General features: G+C 45.1%; 2 protein-coding genes across 5 annotated transcripts; both read right to left on the bottom strand.

Moving 5' to 3' along the window:
• Window positions 1–568: 568 nt before the first annotated feature.
• On the bottom strand, window positions 569–5,185 carry HTD2 (hydroxyacyl-thioester dehydratase type 2). The gene has a single exon (XM_063703870.1). The coding sequence runs from the start codon at window positions 5,183–5,185 to the stop codon at window positions 4,679–4,681; it is 507 nt and encodes a 168-aa protein (XP_063559940.1). The 3' UTR covers window positions 569–4,678.
• RPP14 (ribonuclease P/MRP subunit p14) lies at window positions 2,958–16,383 on the bottom strand. 4 transcript variants are annotated; one of them, XM_031009576.3, is made up of 6 exons: window positions 16,202–16,383; window positions 12,351–12,448; window positions 12,163–12,247; window positions 6,208–6,284; window positions 5,806–5,884; window positions 2,958–5,359 (listed from the first exon to the last, which is right to left on the bottom strand). In XM_031009576.3, exons 2-6 carry the CDS (start codon window positions 12,425–12,427, stop codon window positions 5,303–5,305), a joined length of 375 nt encoding a protein of 124 aa, XP_030865436.2. In that variant the 5' UTR covers window positions 12,428–12,448; window positions 16,202–16,383; the 3' UTR covers window positions 2,958–5,302. The 4 variants fall into 4 exon arrangements, with proteins under 4 accessions (XP_030865436.2, XP_030865435.2, XP_030865437.2 ...); XM_031009575.3 differs by having other exon boundaries at window positions 15,968–16,374; XM_031009577.3 differs by having other exon boundaries at window positions 12,351–12,467; window positions 16,202–16,358.
• Between the last annotated feature and the right edge of the window lie 696 nt (window positions 16,384–17,079).

Below are 17,079 nucleotides of genomic sequence, written 5' to 3'. Positions count from 1 at the left end.
CTTGAGCCCAGGAGTTCGAGACTAGCCTGGGCAACAAAGTGAGACCTCATCTCTGCAAAAAATCAAAAAATAAGCCAGACATGGTGGTGTGCACCTCTGTTCTCTGCTATATAGGAGGCTGAGGCAGGACTGTGTAAGCCCAGGAGGTGCTGCAGTCATTGCACCACTGCAACTCCAGCCTGGGAGACAGAGTGAGACTCTGTCTCAGAAAACAAACAAACAAAAAAAAACAGTGGAAATGCTCACATTGAGTAGCTACTTTTGAAAGTTACATAGTATAAATCAACTATCATTCAGATCTGACATCCCTTCCGTACCCTATATTTTTCATCTTTAACCCTTTAAGCCATTCTTTGGTGAAGAAAAATAATCACTGAATGTCGGCTTAGAAAATGGGTAGGTGATATGCATGGGTGGAAGACTTTCAACTAATAGTATTAGGAAAACGCTACAACTCTAGCGGGGAATAAGATCTAGAACATTCCGAAAGCAAAAAGATTGCTATAGAATGATTCCAATTATTTTAATGCCATGTAAGATGCTATTATAGAAACTGACAGTGCTCCAGTTCCAGCAACACGAATGAGGGAAATAAAAATATTTCACCCCAAAATATATTTGTCATATTTTCAGATGGCTGTTCAGAGAGCCAACAGAAGTAGCCCTGCAAAGCTGTCTTTTGTGGAGAAAACTTGCATTTGCAGAGAATCTGCTTGATGCAGCCAGGCCTTCCCTTGTCTGGATCTCGGGAAGATTAACTTAGTCTGACACTTTAAAGGTCTGAAACATGCTGGACATGGTGGCTCACATCTGTAATCCCAGCACTTTGGGAAGCTGAGGAGGCCAGATCACCTGAGGTCAGGAGTTCGAAACCAGCCTGGCAACATGGTGAAACCCCATCTCCACTAAAAATACAAAATTTAGCTGGGCATGGTGGTGCATGCCTGTAATCCCAGCTACTTGGGAGGCTGAGGCCAAGAGAATCGCTTGAACCCAGGAGGCGGAGGCCGCAGTGAACCAAGATCGCGCCATCGCAATCCAGCCTGGGCAACAAGAGCGAGACTCTGTCTCATACAACAACAAAAAAGGTCTAAAACATTTACCATCTATTCTTTTGAGGGCTGCCACCTGTGGGGCTTCATTTACATAACAAGACCACCTTTGCTAGCCAGGCTTCCCCTTCTCCAGCTCCCTGAACCTGTTAGTTATGCCACTGATCCGAGCCCACACTCTTTCTATAACCTTTAGGTGGTATTTAAGCTTCTAAACCCTATTGGGTGGGAGTTTGGGGGGTAATCACTCTGTAGCTCTCCCCTGCATGCAAGCTAATATATTGGTATGCCTTTTCTCCAATTAATTTGCCTTTTCTCACTTGACTGCAGGAGCAAGCAGTCCTGGCCTCAAGTCCGTATATTTGTGCCTCATGTTCCCCATTTTGTTTTGCCATTTGAACACATTTTCAGCATGTCTAGTGATTCACCTATAAATGTCTTCTTCACGTGGATCTCAGCCTGCACATGCTGCACATTCTGAAACTCACAAGAACAGTATCCTTGCTCCCCACATTGATTTTGGTCTTGTCTTCCACCTTCGAAAACTAGTGTATGGTATAACAGAGTATTAAAGTTTTAAAGTACTAACTTTATACACAACACTGCCCTCTAGCGACTAGAATAATTTTTTTTTTTGAGACGGAGTCTCGCTTGTTGCCCAGGCTACAGTGCAGGGGCATGATCTCAGCTCAGTGCAACCTCCACCTCCCAGTTCAAGCAATCTTCCTGCCTCAGCCTCCGAGTAGCTAGGGTTACAGGCGCGCACCACCACACCCAGTTAATTTTTTTGTATTCTTAGTAGAGATGGGGTTTCATCAAGATGGCCAGGATGGTCTCAATCTCTTGACCTCGACCTCATGATCCGCCTGCCTTGGCCTCCCAAAGTGCTGAGAATTACAGGCGTGAGCCACCACGCCTGGCCTAGAATAATTCTTTCTAGTTGTCTGTTCAGCTGCTCTCTGGGTAAAAATTAAAAATTCTGTCATAGATTGTCTTGAATGTGTTGGCTGACATTAGAGAAATGGAAATCATAACTACAATGAGATACCACCTCATGCCCAATAGTAATTTGAACAACAATTTGACAATTCTTTATAATATTAAAGTTACATGATACAGCAATTCCACTCCTAGAATTTAAAACCTGTCGGCCAGGCGCAGTGGCTAATGCCTGTAATCCCAGCACTTTGGGAGGCCGAGGCAGGCAGATCACGAGGTCAGGAGATCGAGACCATCCGGTTAACACGGTGAAACCCCGTCTCTACTAAAAATACAAAAAATTAGCCAGGCGTGGTTGCAGGCGCTGTAGTCCCAGCTACTTGGGAGGCTGAGGCAGGAGAATGGCCTGAACCCAGGAGGAGGAGCTTGCAGTGAGCTGGGATCGCACCACTGCACTCCAGCCTGGGCGACAGAGCAAGACCCCGTCTCAAAAAAGAAAAAAAAAAAATTTATATATATATATATATATATTTAAAACCTGTGTACATAAAAACCTCTTCTATAATGTTCATAACATTATTTTTAACAGCCCAAAAGCGAAAATAATCCAAATATCAACTGATGTATGGGTAAATACAATGGAATATTATTCAGCCATAAAATAAAATGATGTACTGATACATGCTGTAACATGGATGAACCCTGAAAACATGCTATATCAAAGAAGCCAGTTCCAAAGGATCATATATTGTATGAACTTTTATGAAATGTCCAGAACAGGGAAACCCATAGAGACAGAAAGTAGACTGGTGATTCCCGAAGACTGGAGGAGAGAAATGGATTGACTGCTAATGGGAGGTTCTTTTGGGGGTGATGAAAAATGCTATAAAAAATTGATTTGGTGATGGTTGTACAACTTCGTGGATATTCTGAAAACCATTAAACTGTACACTTTTAAAAGGTGAATTTTATGGTATGTGAATTATATCTCAATTTTATTAAAAAATGGGGAAAAAAATGGGAAACAAGTGTTGGCTGTGTTGGGATGGCCATTTAGTACTAACATGTTAGGCACATCTCCCCTTCAATATAACCTCCCTGACCCCAGCCCCCAAAGTCTTAAGAATTTGGCCTCCATAATCTTAATATTTATTTCTTACAAGTTTTTTTTTTTTTTTTACTATAAGCATGTATTACTCATATAATGGGAGGTAGATGCAAATTTTCAAGGAATAATCTGAACTTTTAAAACAGAAACTGTACTTAAGAACACTAATAGAGGTTGGCTGACACCCTGAAAAACTGGTCTGTTACGTTTAACTGTGGGCCAGTCAGCTTCAAACTCAGGAAAACCTCTCACCTCAGTTGCAGGGGAAATGGGCAACAATAATAGTAGCTACTGCTGACAGGCTGGGCCCTGTGCTTAACTCCATCTATCATCTCCACCAACTATCCCACGTGGCATGTGCTACCACTATTTTACAGATCAGACCGTTTACATAACTGAGACCGAGGATGCACATACGCCCCTCCCCTGAAACGCAAGTCTCACTGAAGGTAGACTAAGATGCCACCTTGGTGTAAATAACAAATTACAATAAACTCTGACTCAGATACTGAAGAACAGTCTAAAAATATTCATTGATAAAAGGTAGGTGTTCAAAGATGACCCAACTTCTATTTTCGCCTTCAATAATTGTTACACAGTTAAAATACAGTGACAAGCTGCTTCCACATGGCTATAGGTAGGGCTTTGTTATCCAAATGCAAATCTATCTAGGTCTGAATTTCTAAAAGAATCTTTTTTTTTTTGAGGTGGAGTTTTGCTCTGTCGCCCAGGCTGAAGTGCAGTGGTGTGATTTCGGCTCACTGCAACCTCCCAGGTTCAAGAGATTCTCCTGCCTCAGCCTCCCAAGTAGCTGGGATTACAGGTGCCTGCCACCATGCCCGGTTAGTTTTTGTATTTTTAGTAGAGATGGGGTTTCACATGTTGGCCAGGCTGGTCTTGAACTCCTGACCTCAAGTGATTCGCCTGCCTCAGCCTCCCAAAATGCTGGGATTACAGGCGTGAGCTGCCACGCCTGATTTAAAAGTAGAGTCTTTAAATAACCTTCCCAATACTTCTTTCTTGAGACAGGGTCTCGCTCCGTCACTCAGGCTACAGTGCAGTGGTGCAATCTCAGCTTCTCACCATAACCTCCAGCTCTCGGGCCCAAGCAATTCTCCCACCTCAGCCTCCCGAGCAACTGGGACTACAGGGCCAAGTCACCAAGCACAGCTAGTTGCATTTTTTTTTTTTTTTTTTTTTGGTAGAGATGGGGTTTCACCATGTTGGCCAGGCTGGTCTTGGACTCCTGACCTCAAGTGATCCGCCTGCCGCAGCCTCCCAAAGTGCCAGGATTACAGGCATGAGCCACCGGGCCCAGCCTACTTCTTGAATTAAAAAACAAAAAACAAACGAACAAAAAACCCAGGCAGATAATGAAATCCTGCATACACTCAAGTCTGTGTGAAGCATAAGGCCAAACTGGAAAGTGGGCATTTGAACAACCCTCTTCCTGCTCCCTTCCCCTAACTAAGATGGGCTTCTGGGCCTATCAACCATTCTTTGGTGAAGAGCAGCAATTCCCCATAGGCTCTTTAACAACAGCATTGGTGTTGGAGGTTGCATCTTTAAAACATGTATTTCAGGATTTGGGAGCTTCTGGAACCATAACTTTAACCCAGCCTTCCATAACAGTCTTTTTACTTTCTATTACAGAACATGACACTGCAATAATAGCAATGAACCGCTTCAGCTTTTTCACTTCTGCAGAAGCTAAAACAACTTCTCCAATATATAAAGGGGCTGGAAAGCTAATTTCCTGGGAAAGAAATACACAGCCTGGCCCTGGCATTTTAGTTCCCAGGAGAGCTGAGATAAGTCCGTTGATCAAAACTCCATGTACAATTGTATTTCCAAACTTGGTGTGTTTTGCAAAGTCTTCATTCAAATGCAAAGGATTGACATCCCCTGTTAATTCTGAGAAGGTAGCCACATCCGTCTGTGTGAAGGCCCTCCTAAGTTCAGCGCGGTCTCCAACTTTGATGTGCATATGCTGAAAGTGCTGCAGGGTCAGCACTGGCAGGTTCAGACAGACTGTCCTCCGAAGCCCACCCCACCAAAGGTGATGGCTGGAAATTAGTGGGAACATCTTCAGCACCCTCAAATTTCATCAAGAGCTTTTAGCCTGCTTCAGTCTTCAAACATGCAGGCACCAAAAAATAAATATGAGAGTGGACGAACGTTTCCAAAATGGAAGACTATTCATTCAATCCAATACTAGTTCCCTACTATTACCAGATAATGCAAGGAGAAATGGAGAAACCTAGAAGAGAAAGAAAAAGGTTAAGGCATTGGGAGAAACCACACTGAAGCACAGGGCAATGGGGAAACATGCCCAGTTTTACAGGATAAACAAAGCTGATGCAGGAGCATTTTACAGAGCATCCCGAGAGGAAGCCTTCGATAACAAGTGGTCACATCTCAAAAAGAGCGTACCAATATATAACACACAAGGCATTAAGTGTTAAATAAAAAAAGTAAGCCTTAACCACAGGGTTGCAAGTTTTATCCCAAAACATCTCCCGCAGAATTTAAAATCTAAGTGCTCTGTCTCACATTTTTGGAAACAATCCAGTCCTTTATTTTCCCCTACTTAGATCATTTTAACCATATTACATTTATGCAAGCACAAAAATGAGTTGTGTATATTAAGAAGCAGTTGACCCATCACTCAGTCTTGTTTGGAATATGTGAGGGAATAGTCTTTACCTGAATCACCCGGAAAGCACATTTTTTGCCTTTATAGGATCCTAACAGGGTCAAAGAGCTCCACAATTTGACAAGACCACTGCAGAAAGATCAAGAAAATACATAGTGTGTCATAGACAGAGAACAAAATGAACCTCAACTAAGGTTTCTAAAATATTCACTTCTGACTTTGTAACTATAACCATCAATGGGAAAACTACAGCTGTAACCAAATCGTAAGTTTTGCCCTATCTAGAGTACAAGTTTCTGGTGGATGAATGTTCATATTCATCCCAGTTTAAATCCCCAAAAGCTGCTCAGAGTTCACAACAAAAAAATTATTCTCATTCTCAGAAGAGAGCATTTTTGCTCCATCGGTCTCTCTGCCCTGTTATACCAGAAATTTCCCACTCTCTGTCATACCTGCTACATATTCTCAAGATGGCTGACAAGGTCTTCTCTTCATAGGTTAGGATGTCCAAAGGTAAAGCGGCATCAACCTGCATATGGAATAATGCTATTAGCAGGCTATTCTCACCATTATTCTTGAATGCTTATCAACTTCTGACAACAAATGAGTTTTGAGCTTTTCTCCTCCACAAAAGCAGTATTTTATTTAATGGTGCTGGCACTTTAGTTGCCTACTTACAGCTCCCCCTGCCTAGAATGTTCTGCCTACACCTCTTCATATGGCTGATGTCCCTCATCCTTTGAACCTTCATTTAAATTGTTCCTTGACTGATCTTCAAGATGAGACAAAGTCAGCTTGCTATGTTCTTTCTTGTACAGGACACCGTACTTTCTCTTTCATAATTCCCTTTATTCTTGTCACTAATTGTCTAACATGTTTTCCTACTACAAGAACCAAGACATTAGTCCATGTGGCAGAGGCCATGTCTGTTTGTTTCCAGCTATATAAACCCCAGGAACGAGGTTTTCTACCTGACACACAGGTACACACAGGGATATTTTTAAAAAAAATTTTGTATTTAAAAAAATTATAGACTCACAAGAGATCACAAAGAAATGTACAGGGATTGGCCGGGCACAGTGGCTCACGCCTGTAATCCCGGCACTTTGGGAGGCCAAGGAGGGCGGATCACCTGAGGTCGGGAGTTTGAGACCAGCCTGATCAACATGGAGAAACCCCATTTTTACTAAAAATACAAAATTAGCCGGGTGTGGTGGCACATGCCTGTAATCCCAGCTACTTGCGAGGCTGAGGCAGAAGAATCGCTTGAACCTGGGAGGCGGAGGGTGCGGTGAGCCAAGATCGTGCCATTGCACTCCAGCCTGGGCAAGAAGAGCGAAACTCTGTTTCAAAAATAAATAAATAAATAAATAAGAAATGTACAGGGAGGTTCCATGCACTCTTCATCCAGCCTCCCACAATGTCAATGTCTTGCATAACTACAGTACAGTAGCAAAACTACAAAACTGGTATTGGTACAAACCAGGTTATTCAGATTTTACCAATCGTATGTCTACTCATATTTATACCTGTGTGTGGCTCTATGTAATTTTCCCACATAGGTAGCTTCATATAACTACCACCACAATCAATGATAAAGAACTGTACCATCATAAGACTCCCTTATTCTACCCTTTACAGCCACACCCACCCCTCCTCCCCTACTCCTCACCCCAGCAACCACTAACCTTTCTCCAGATTATATATAGTATTTCAAGAGTCTTCTATAAATGGAAACACCCAATATGTCATGTTTTGGGATTGGCTTTTTTTCACTCAGCATAATTCTCTGGAGATTCATTCATATTGTGTCTAAATAGGTCATTCCTTTTCACAGTCGAGTATATTCCATAGTAGGAATGTACCACAGTTTATTCACCCATTGAAGGATATATGGGGTATTTTCAGTTTCATTGTTATTAAAAATAAAGCTGCTATGAATATTCATGTACAGGCTTTTGTGTGAACTTAAGTTTTCAGTCCTCTGGAACAGATGCCCAGGAGTGCTAATGCTGGGTTCTATGGCAGATGCACGTTTAGTTTGTTAAAGATACTGCTGGCCAGGCGTGGTGGCTCACACCTGTAATCCCAGCACTTTGGGAGGCCGAGGCAGGCGGATCACAAGGTCAAGAGATTGAGACCATCCTGGTCAACATGGTGAAACCCCGTCTCCACTAAAAATACAAAAAAATTAGCTGGGTGTGGTGGTGTGCGCCTATAGTCCTAGCTACTTGGGAGGCTGAGGCAGGAGAATCGCCTGAACCTGGGAGGCGGAGGTTGTAGTGAGCCAAGATTGTGCCACTGCACTCCAGCCTGGTGACAGAATGAGACTCCATCTCAAAAAAAAAAAAAAAAAAAATACTGCCAAACTATGTTCCAGAGTGGCTGCACCATTTTACATACTCACTGTAGTGTATGAGTGATCTAGTTTCTTCGCATTCTTGCTAGCACTTAGTGTTGTCATTTTTTATTTCAGTCATTCTGCTAGGTACACAGTGGTATCTCATTGTGTCATTAATGTGCATTTCCCTAATGGCTAATGTTAAACATCTTTCCATGTGCTTCTTTGCCAACCATACATTCTCTTTAGTAAAATGTCTGTTAATGTTTTTGCCCATTTTCTAATTGAATTGTTTGGTTGAGTTTTGATACTTCTTTTTTATTATTATTACTATTATTTTTTTGAGACAGTCTCTCTCTCTGTCACCCTGGCTGGAGTGCAGTGGTGTGATCTCGGCTCACTGCAACCTCCGCCTCCCAGGTTCAAGTGGTTCTCCTGCCTTAACCTCCCGAGTAGCTGGGGTTACAGGCATGTGCCACCACGCCCGGCTAGTTTTTATAGTTTTATCAGAGACGGGGTTTTGCCATGTTGGCCAGGATGGTCTCAAACTCCTGACCTCAGGCAATCAACCCACCTCGGCCTCCCAAAGTGCTGGGATTACAGGCATGAGCCACCACGCCCCACGTGTTATTATTTTTGAAACAGGGTCTTGTTCTGTTGACCAGGCTGCAGTGCAGTACTGCAATCATAGTTTACCACAGCCAGCCTCGAACTCCTGGCCTCAAGCAATCTTCCTGCCCTGGCTTCCCAAAGTGTTGGGATTACGGGCGTGAGCCACTGCACCAGGCCAAATGTCATTTATATATTCTAGACACTATAGTCCTTTGTTGGATACGTGGTTTACAAATATTTCCCCCCAGTGTGTAATTCATCTTTTCATCCTTTCCCACCCCTACCCCAGCCATGGTGGTGTGATCACCACTCATTGCAACCTTGAGCTCTTGGGCTCAAGCAATCCTCCCACCTCAGGGACTATCAGTGCACACCACCACACCCAGCTCAATTTTTCAAATTGTTTTGTAGAGATGGGGTTTCACCAGATACCCAGGCTGGCCTGGAACTCCTGGACTCAAGTGATCCACCTGCTTGGCCTCTCAAAGTGGTGGGATTATAGCTGTGAGCCACTGCACCTGGCCCTTTCATCCTCTTAAGAGTCTTTTGCAGAGTAAAAGTTTTAAATTTTGATGAGGTACTTAGCATATTTTGATTTGACAGACTATATGAATCACAAAATAATTTCCTGAGCATCCTGTCTTCTCTCAACTTCTGAAACTCTACTTCTCTACTTCTGTTCTCAAAGTTGCTTAAAATGCTGGTCTATGACAAAATAATGAGTTGAAATCAGAATATAAACCAATAGTATCATTAATCACCATGTTTAGTTCAGTTCATCTTTTTTTCATGAGGAGCCTTTTTTTTGAGACGGAGTCTCGCTCTGTCGCCCAGGCTGGAGTGCAGTGGCGCGATCTCGGCTCACTGCAAGCTCCATCTCCCAGGTTCATGCCATTCTCCTGCCTCAGCCTCCCGAGTAGCTGGGACTACAGGTGCCCGCCGCTGCGCCCGGCTTTTTGTGTTTTTAGTAGAGACGGGGTTTCACCGTGTTAGCCAGGACGGTCTCGATGTCCTGACCTTGGGATCTGCCTGCCTTGGCCTCCCAAAGTGCTAGGATTACAGGCGTGAGCTACCGTGCCCAGCCCTTTTTTTTTTGAGACGGAGTCTTGCTCTGTTGCCCAGGCTGGAATGCAGTGGCGTGATCTCTGCCTCCCAGGTTCAAGCAATTCTCCTGCCTCAGCCTTCCAAGTAGCTGGGACTACAAGCGTGCGCCACCATGCCCAGCTAATTTTTGTATTTTCAGTAGAGAAAGTGTTTCACCACGTTGGCCACGCTAGTCTCAAACTCCTGACTGTAAGTGATCTGCTCGTCTCAGCCTCCCGAAGAGCTGGGATTACAGGAGTGAGCCACTGCACCTGGCCCATAAGGAGACTTTCTCATTAAAAGTGGTTCTGCTGCAAATTCCTTATCTCTTCAAGATGGGCAAAGAGTTTGCAGGTGCCAGTCTAGGCCACACTTTGAGTAGCACTGTGCTACAACAATCATTTGTCTAACGTGTTCCTTGTCAAACAAAAGGCATATTAGAATAAACCCAACAAAATTCATCACTTCTGAAAGTTTACTTCTGCAATTTCAAACACAGTTTTAAAATAATCTCTAGGGGAATACAAAAATTAGCTGGGCGTGGTGGCAGGCACCTGTAGTCTCAGCTACTCGGGAGGCTGAGGCAGGAGAATCGCTTGAATCCGGGAGGGGCGGGGGGGTGGTGCGGAGGTTGTGCCACTGCACTCCAGCCTGGGTGACAGAGCGAGACTCTGTCTCAAAAAATAAATAAATAAAAATAAAATAAAATAATCTTTAGGGGAACCCTCACACACTACTGGGAGGAATGTAAATGTACAACCACTGTGGAGAGCAGTATGGAGGTTTCCCAAAAAACTAAAAATAGGTCAGGTGCAGTGGCTCATGTCTGTAATCCCAGTGCTTTGGGAGGCCAAGGCAGGAGGATTGCTTGAGTCCAGGAGCCTGGGCAACATAGTGAGACCTCGTCTCTACAAATAAAAAAAACTGGCGTGGTGGCACACGCCTGTGGTCCCAGCTACTCGGGATACTGAGGTGGGAGAATCACTTGAGCTTGGGAGGTTGAGGCTGTAGTGAGCCATGACCATGCCACTGCACTCCACCCTGGGCATCACGGCAAGACTTCATCTCAAAAACAAAAAACAAAAGAAACTAAACTAAAAATAGAATACCATTTAATCCAGCAAGTCTACTACTGAGCATAAATCCAAGAGAAAGGAAATCAATTCAAAAAGACATGTGCAGCTGGGCATAGTGGCTCATGCTGTCATCCCAGCACTTTGGGAGGCCAAGGTGGGGAAAAAAAAAAAAAAAAGGACATATGCACTCTCATATTTATTGCAGTACTATTCCCAATAGGCAAAATATAGAACTTAAGTGCCCATCAATGGAAAAAAAAAAAAAAAAAAGTGGTATATATTACAATGGAATATTATTCAGCCATAAAAAAGAATGAAATTCTGTCATTTGCAGCACCATGAATAGAACTGGAGGCCATTTTGTTAAGTGAAGCCAGCCAGGCACAGAAAGACAACTGTTGCATGTTCTCACTCATATGTGAGAGCTAAAAAAGCAGATCTCGCCAGGCACAGTGGCTCGTGCCTGTAATCCCAGCACTTTGGGAGCCCAAGGCGTGTGGATCACCTGAGGTCAGGAGTTCAAGACCAGCCTGGCCAACATGACGAAACCCTGTCTCTAGTAAAAATACAAAAATTAGCTGGGCATGGTAGCGTGTGCCTGTAATCTCAGCTACCGGGGGGGCTAAGGCAGGAAGATCCCTTGAATCTGGGAGGCAGAGGCTGCAGTGAGCCGAGAATGTGCCATTGCACTCCAGCCTGGGCAACAAAGCAAGACTCCATCTCAAAGAAAAACAACAACAACAACAAAACAACAACAAAAAGTAGATTTCATGAGGATAGAAAGTAGATTGGTGATTATCAAAGGCTGGGAAGGGTAGGAGGGCAGAGAGGATGAAGGGGGAAAAAAAGGAATACAAATGTGTTTATTACAATAAATGAATAAAAATTTAAAAATACAGAGTTGTATAATTTTTTTTTTTTTGATGTTTGAAAAGCATTCTTTCTGGATTTTTTTTTTGTGACAGAGTCTCGCTCTGTTGCCAGGCTGGAGTGCAATGGCGTGATCTCGGCTCACTGCAACCTCTGCCTCCCGGGTTCGAGCAATTATCCTGCCTCAGCCTCCCGAGTAGCTGGAATTACAGGTGCCTGCCACCACACCCGGCTTATCTTTGCAGTTTTAGTAGAGATGGGGTTTCGCCATGTTGGCCAGGATGGTCTCGATCTCTTGACCTCATGATCTGCCCACCTCGGCCTCCAAAGTGCTGGGATTACAGGTGTGAGCTACCGCGCCCGGCCTCTTTCTGTATTTCTTACAAAGATCTTTGGAATGTTCAATCTACCAAGTGATTCCATACCTCCCCAAACAGGTCCTTCACGGCCGAAATAAGCAGCTGTTTTAACTGTGCAGCATTCAGTCCAACTCCACAATCTTGAAATTCCCTAAAAAAAGTGAAAAAAAAAAAAAAAGACATATTAAATTTCATTCTATTCAGATTCATGTTAGAAAAGTAATCTAAAATAGAACTTAGGAAACTAAACTTACAGGCAGACTTTCATGTAGTGGTACTCGGAAGGGTTTTTGTAAACTACTCTTTCATATGTGGCAGCAGGGGCAGGCATCTTTTCCAGTGCTGATCACACCTACAGTAAGTCAAGAGGGCTAGAAATGACCAATGCACATGCTATTTTTCAGAGTTTTGATGAGAATTTGGCCTATTTGTTTTTTGTTTGTTTGTTTGTTTTAAGGCAGGGTCTCACCCTGTCACCTAGGCTGAAGTGCAGTGGTACAATCAGAGTTCACTGCAGCCTCCACCTCTGGCTCTCAAGGCTCAGGTGATCTTCCTGCTTCACACTCCTGAGTAGCTGGGAGTATAGGCACGTGCCACCACATCCAGCAGATTTTTGTATTTTTTGTAGAGACAGGGTTTCACCATGTTGCCCAGGCTGGTTTCAAACTCCTGGGCTCAAGCAATTTGCCCAACTCAGCCTCCCAAAGTGCTGGGATTACAAGTGTGAGCCACCAGGCCCAGCCTTCCTGTTATTATTATTTTTTTTCTGGAGAAGGAGTCTTGCTCTGTCGCCCAGGCTGGAGTGCAGTGGCGCAATCTTGGCTCACTGCAACCTCCGCCTCCCGGATTCAAGCAATTCTCCTGCCTCAGCCTCCCGAGTAGCTGGGATTATAGGAATGTGCTACCACGCCCGGCTACCTTTTTTGTATTTTTAGTAGAGACAGGGTTTCACCATATTGGTCAGGCTGGTCTCGAACTCCTGACCTTGTGATACGCCTGCCTCGGCCTCCCAAAGTGCCAGTATTACAGGTGTGAGCCACTGTGCCTGGCCTCCTGTTTGGTTTTTAAGACTTCTGAGCACAGTAACTCATCTAATTCTGATCAAACTAAGGTTACCCATACGAATACAAAATAAGTTTCTATATTCTATAAATGCCAAATCACTGTACTCTTACTTAAAACATAACAACATAATTTTGGCTAACAATTTTCCTTATGAGCACCCAGCTCTTTGCTAAACATTTCACATGCCTTAGCTTGTCTTCAAAATGCTCCTGAGGTAAGAGGTATTATTATTCCCATTTTCGAGAAGATGACACAGAGGTTTAGTAAACGTAGGTAACATCTGCCCAAGGGTGCCCAGAGATTCCAACCACTCTGAGCCCACTCAAGACCAGTTACGATGCCTCTTTATCCAAAGAAAAAGAAAAGACATAAAGGAGTAAAATCTAAGATTTGAAGGTCCTCTTCTTGTTTACTCTCAGTCAACATAGAACACAAAGAGAAGAATGAGGGATGGTCGTTCTGCCATCTCCTCCCATCCTGGGTCTGCCTGCTCTCAGTCCAAAAGCCAGGTCTGTGCAAGACTATCTGTGAACAACTGATCTTAAACAGCACAGGGGTTGAGAAGAGGGATTCCTGGAAGGGGCACTCAATGCAGCTTCTAAAAGGTCTGAACTTTCAAGAACGTAAAACATGCTCATCTCTCTGTAGACAGTTCCTTTCCTTGGCTCCATGCCAACCTTGCTCTCCCTCTGGATAGGTCCTATTCATCCTTCAACTTTCAGTTTAAATACCACCTCTTCATGAAGGTCTTCTCTGACACCCTGCTCTAAGTTAAGCCCCCATGTTATGCAATCTCTTAACATTGTCTATTTGTTTAATATATGGATCCCCCACTACAGGGAACAGGAAACTGAGGCCCAATCAAGGAAACGGACTTATCCAAGGTCACAGAGCTATGGACCAGCATTTCAAAACCACTCTGGGTTAGACCCAGTTCCAACCACTCCCAGATGATGACCTCTGGAGAAAAGAAGTCAGGGTCAAGGAGCTACATCTACCAATCCATTCAACAAACATTAATACTTTGGGGCCTGGCGTGGTGCTCATGCCTGTAATCTTAACAGTTTGGGAGGCCAGGAGTTTGAGACCAGCCTGGGAAACATAGTGAGACCCTGTCACTAAAAAAAAAAAAAAAAAAACTTAAATTAGCCAGGCATGGTAGTGTGTGCCTGTAGTCCCAGCTACTCCAGGGGCTGAGGTGGGAGGATAGCTTGAGTCTGGGAGGTTAATTAAGGATACAGTGCACTGTGATTGTACCACTGCACTCCAGCCTGGGTGACAGAGCATGACCCTGTCTCCAAAACAAACAAAAAATCCTGTAATACTACGACACAAAGTAGGTATTCAAATGAGAGAAAAGTGATAGTGGTAGGCCTATATATTCAAAAGAATCCTTGGTTTCAGGACAGCGGAAATAGTTACCTGATGCTTCTTTCCCAGTCACTAGAGTCTCCCCTAACTAGAAGGGCAGGGAGAACAAGAAACCTCATCTGTTTCTTTCATTGCTTGGCACATAAATGTTTTTTAGTGTTACTGCCTTGATGGAGCTGGCTGCCTAAAATAGGGGAGTGAAATTAGGCCCAGGGCTTAGATGTCAGTAAAACGAAGACTTACACAACATTCACGAGATGGACAGTGGTGATGGCTGCACAGCGTTGTGAACGTACTCAATGCTACTTACGATAAATTTTATGTAACGTATTTTTTGCAATTTAAAAAAAAAAAAAGACTTACAAATGACAGCACTGCCCTCTGCAGGCTGTTCTGAGATTAAAGGAGAGGATGCCTGGGAAATTATTTTGTAAAGACTGGTATTAAATATGTTCACCAGGCTCTCCACAGATGGGGCTCACGAAGTTACTGTCATCGTCATCTTTAAAGTCAGTCTTGTTTGTTTTGAGATGGAGTCTCACTCTGTCGCCCAGGCTGGAGTGCTTCGGGTCGAAGCAATTCTCGTTCCTCAGCCTCCTGAGTAGCTAGGATTACAGGCGTACGTCATCACGCCCAGCTAACTTTTGTATTTTTAGTACAAATGGGGTTTCGCCATGTTGGCCCAGGCTGGTCTCGAACTCCTGGCGTCAAGTGATCCGCCGACCTCGGCCCCCTCAAAGTGCTGGGATTACAGGCATAAGCCACCGCGCCCGGCCTAAAGTCAGTCTTTTTTAGTGGCTGCGCAGGGATGCTCCTAATCTGACCTATTAGTAATAAATCTGATTCCCCCTACTCCCCCGCTTCTCCATCCCTACGGCGGCCAGTGAGTCTATTAACATCTACTCAAGCTACATCATTCCTCTGCTCAAAATCTTGCTATGGTTCCCGTTTTATCCAGAGTAAGGCCAAAGTCCTTAGAGCAGCCTGCAAGGCTCTGCCTCACCTGCAGGACTGCTCCCTCTACACCTCTGACTTCATGTCCTACCATTCTCCCTCCGCTCAATCCCCGCCACCACACAGGCCTAGCCTAGCTCTTTCTCATGCGCCAGTGCCCTTCTCGGCTAACACCGCACCCCACCCCCATGCCCCGTCCCTGCTTTCTTCTTCGTAGCATTTGCCTTTTTCTATGACAATTATGTAACTCGTTTATCTTTATCTGTACTTCCCCTCCCCATCCCAACAAAAGTCCACTCCAAGAATCTTGCTATCTTGTTCACTGCTGTTTCCCAAGGCCCTAAAACACTGGGTCGTGCACAGTGGGCGTGCAACGTACAGTTTTTAGACTAAATCAATCACTTTAAAAAGCTCAATTTCCCTACTGCTGAGCACTTGGGTAGCTTTCAATAATTTTCAACCACCACTATTTAGCGCTCACCTCGCGCCGGGCGCATGGAGCGCGCTCAGGACACGGTCCCGAAGTCTCGCCCGGGCCTCTCGGCCACGTTCTGCGGCCGAGACCCTACGCGGCGCCGTACGGAGGCCCTCAGCACCCGGGGCTGCAGAGGACACGCTGCCCAAGGCGCACCGCCCGCCCCGCGCATGCGCCCGGGGCGCGGCCAACTGAGACGGCTCCCGTACAACCGCCGCTCTTTGGAGGGCTTCCACCTACCCACTCTTCGTCGGACTAGCCTGACGCCTGACCAGACTCCTATTCGCCGCAAGGACCCGCCAAGACCTGGGGCTCCCCGGCAGCAGCCAGAGCTGGGCCCGAGAAACTCCTGGTATCTTTACGTTTGGCTTCTCCTCGTCCCGCCCCACGAAGCGTCACGCCCAGGCGGATATGACGTCACCGCGCGGCGTCTTTCTAAGGACCCAGGCGCGAATCCTGATCCGGAGCTGACAGCGGCCGAGCTCAGCGCCCTCTGGTGTCCACTCCGGGAAAGCCGTGTGTGCAATTTGCTTGGGGTGCGGTTTAGGGCGGGTTTATTCCGCGGTTTAGGGCGGGTTTATTCCGCCTTGGACGGTGCTTCATAGTTATCCATTTCTTCATGCATTCATTCATTCATTCAACAATTTTTTTGTTGTTTTTTTGAGACAGTTTCACTCTGTCGCCCAGGCTGGAGTGCATTACTGCTCTGGCTTACTGCTACCTCCGCCTCCAGGGCTCAAGCGATTCTCCCACCTCAGCCTCCTCAGTAGCTAGGACTACAGGTATGCTCCACCATGCCTGGCTAATTTTTGTATTTTTAATAGAGACGGGGTTTCACCATGTTGGCCAGGCTGGTCTCGAACTCCTGGCCTTAAGTGATCTGCCCACCTTGGCCTCCCAAAGTGCTGGGATTACAGACGTGAGCAACTGCGCCCGAGTCATTCTACACATTTTTTTCATTATATTATAATTTATTTATTGAGATGGAGTCTCGCTCTGTCGCCCAGGCTGGAGTGCAATGGCGCGGTCTCGGCTCACTGCACCCTCTGCCTCCCTTCAAGTGATTCTTCTGCCTCAGCCTCCCAAGTAGCTGGGACTACAGGCATGCACCACCATGC

This window comes from Gorilla gorilla, chromosome 2 (genome assembly GCF_029281585.2).
Source record: "Gorilla gorilla gorilla isolate KB3781 chromosome 2, NHGRI_mGorGor1-v2.1_pri, whole genome shotgun sequence".
Lineage (NCBI taxonomy): Eukaryota > Metazoa > Chordata > Mammalia > Primates > Hominidae > Gorilla > Gorilla gorilla.
The sequence above is the reverse complement of the archived record's forward strand: the minus strand, read 5'-3'. Positions and strand labels throughout refer to the sequence as shown.